Source organism: Micromesistius poutassou (genome assembly GCF_964030765.1).
Source record: "Micromesistius poutassou genome assembly, contig: SCAFFOLD_288, whole genome shotgun sequence".
In the NCBI taxonomy this organism is placed as follows: Eukaryota; Metazoa; Chordata; class Actinopteri; order Gadiformes; family Gadidae; genus Micromesistius; species Micromesistius poutassou.
The window spans coordinates 44,770-47,360 of NW_028177597.1; the positions used below are offsets into that span (position 1 = coordinate 44,770).

The following is a 2,591-nucleotide window of genomic DNA, read 5'->3' on the forward strand; positions in this document are numbered from 1 at the left end:
CTCTCTCTCTCTCTCTCCCACTCTCTCTCCCTCTCCTTCCTCTTTAGGACCGACCAGCCATGCAGCTCTACCAGCCCGGCGCGCGCAACCGCAAGCGCATGAGTTCAGCGGGCAAAGGTTACGACTGCGGCCCGGCGGGACGCTCGCCAGAGCCGGCGTCGGAGCAGTGCTACGAGGCGGTCGCCATGGGGACGGGGGCGGAGAAGAGCAGGGACGAGTAGAAGAGCAAGAGCAAGGCAAATCAAATCAAGGGGGGACCAGGGGTTGTTCATCTTCAGCTCGGAGTGAATGGTTTTAAAATCAAATAGAAACCCTTACCCTGAGTGATGATAAGCCCATAGACTTACTATGGGTTAGGGTTAGGGTTAGGGGTTAGGGTTAGGGGTTAGGGTTAGGGGTTAGGGTTAGGGTTAGGGGTTTAGGGGTTAGGGTTAGGGTTAGGGTTAGGGGTTAGGGTTAGGGTTAGGGGTTAGGGCTAGGGTTAGGGGTTAGGGTTGGGGGTTAGGGTTAGGGTTAGGGTTAGGGGTTAGGGCTAGGGTTAGGGGTTAGGGTTAGGGTTAGGGTTAGGGGTTAGGGTTAGGGGTTAGGGGTTAGTGTTAGGGTTGGGGGTTAGGGATAGGGTTAGGGGTTAGGGTTAGTGTTAGGGGTTAGTGTTAGGGTTAGGGGTTAGTGTTAGGGTTAGGGGTTAGGGGTTAGGGTTAGGGTTAGGGTTAGGGGTTAGGGTTAGGGGTTAGGGTTAGGGGTTAGGGTTAGGGGTTAGGGTAAGGGTTAGGGTTAGGGGTTAGGGTTAGGGTTAGGGTACTACTATACTTCCACATGTATACAGCTTAACCGCTTCAAAGCTAATACCCATTAACGGACATTTAAACTCTGAATGGGCAAATAGAACGGGGGGTTTATTCTATTGAATGGAAGTTGTTGCGTTGTGGCGTTGAGAAAAAAAAAAACACTTTATGAGGAGGAGTATAATGCTCGCATCCGTAAAAAAAAATCATGCTAATAAAGATGAAGATGATGATAATGGAAGTCCCGTCAGACCGTAGACGCTATCTGTACGGGCGGGCAGCCTTTTTGAAACCTATTTATCCAAGCGTGTTATTTCCATTGGTCAGTTAAGTGAGGTAGTCTCCAGTTGTTTGTGTCCACATTTGCGTGAAGAAGAGTAACGCCTCGAAGAGTCGTTTGAAGTTGTGGGTTTTTTAATACATTTTTGTTTTTTTAGCTCCTCATCGATTTATCAGAAAGACCTAAAATCTGACTTTGTATTCATAAGAAATATGTACCTAAATATGTCAAAGAATATCATAAATTATTCCCGATGGGGCAGTGTGTATGTATGTATGTTTGTCTGTGCCTGTGCGTGTGTGTGTGTGCGTGTGTGTGTGTGTGTGTGTGCGTGCGTGTATGTGCGTGTGTGTGTGCGTGTGTGTGTGTGCGTGTGTGTGTGTGTGTGTGCGTGTGCGTGTGTGTGTGTCAGTGAACACGTGCTTGTGTGTGTTCATATGTGCAGTGCGTGTGTGTGTGTGTGTGTCAGTGAACACGTGCTTGTGTGTGTTCATATGTGTGCGGTGTGTGTGTGTGTGTGTTTGCACGCGGACATGTGTTTGTTAGCATATGTGTGAGTGAGTAGGTGAGAAAGTTGAGGGCAGTTGTGATTTTCACCCACTTCCTGTTAAAATCATCTATTTTGCTCTTCAATATGTCTGCACTGCAGGGGAAACTAAGTATTTTCTCTCTTGGATTTATCTTTGTTGTACATGACATCGTCCATGTGAATAAAGTGAATAAAGTGAACCCTATACTTAAATTTGTAAATAACATCAATAATGATGATAATTTACATAAATAAGACTATTTTGACGATAGTCAATTAAAATATATTTTTATTTTCTAAGTGTTGATGTTACAGAGAGCCTTTTCAAACCAAAATATACTGATGTGGGTATTTGATTATTTTACATTTAGATCATTTTTGCACACAACAAGTCTTACATTTATGTATCATATACCTTTTATGTCATTTTGCTGTTTCCTCAAATGTGGAAAGAAAATAATAAATGTCTTTCTGAGCATTGATCGATTGCTGTGGTCCCTCTGTAGATGAGCGACAGTTAGGGTGGAGAAGAATACATTGGAGACTAGAATCTCATGTTTGCATGAGGCAGCAGTGATTCATTTGTCAAGTTGCGTTTCTCGGTCTGCGCACAAATGGGTTTTTTTCTTCCAAGTGTGTCTGTGAACACGTAATCCCCCATTTCTGTGTTGAGCTACTTTGAGAAATGCCAATGCAACACGTTTTTCTTATCACTGACAACATGTTGGCCATTTAATGAAGAAAGCATCTGAAATAGTTTTTTTTAATGTGTAATATCAATCTCCACAACCAGCAATAACATTTACGTGTCACTGACGTTACACATGGGCTTGTACCACAGACACAAGCACATTAGCAGAACTCAACAACAGGAAGTCTTCATCTCGTGCGTCTTGTGAGCAGCTTGTGAGCAGGTTGGGGGAAATCGTCTTTGATAACGAAGCCCCCTCTCTCTCTTCATATCTCTACTACCATGTCCCCTTTTGCAGAACCATGA

General features: G+C 44.2%; 1 protein-coding gene across 1 annotated transcript in view; it reads left to right on the plus strand.

Moving 5' to 3' along the window:
- LOC311375880 (regulator of nonsense transcripts 3A-like) overlaps positions 1-221 on the plus strand; it is a gene marked incomplete at both ends in the record, with an annotated part of 5,329 nt that extends 5,108 nt beyond the window's left edge. The window contains 1 exon segment of the mRNA XM_084490907.1: positions 48-221. Within this exon segment, the coding sequence (XP_084347033.1) occupies positions 48-221 (174 nt within the window).
- Between the last annotated feature and the right edge of the window lie 2,370 nt (positions 222-2,591).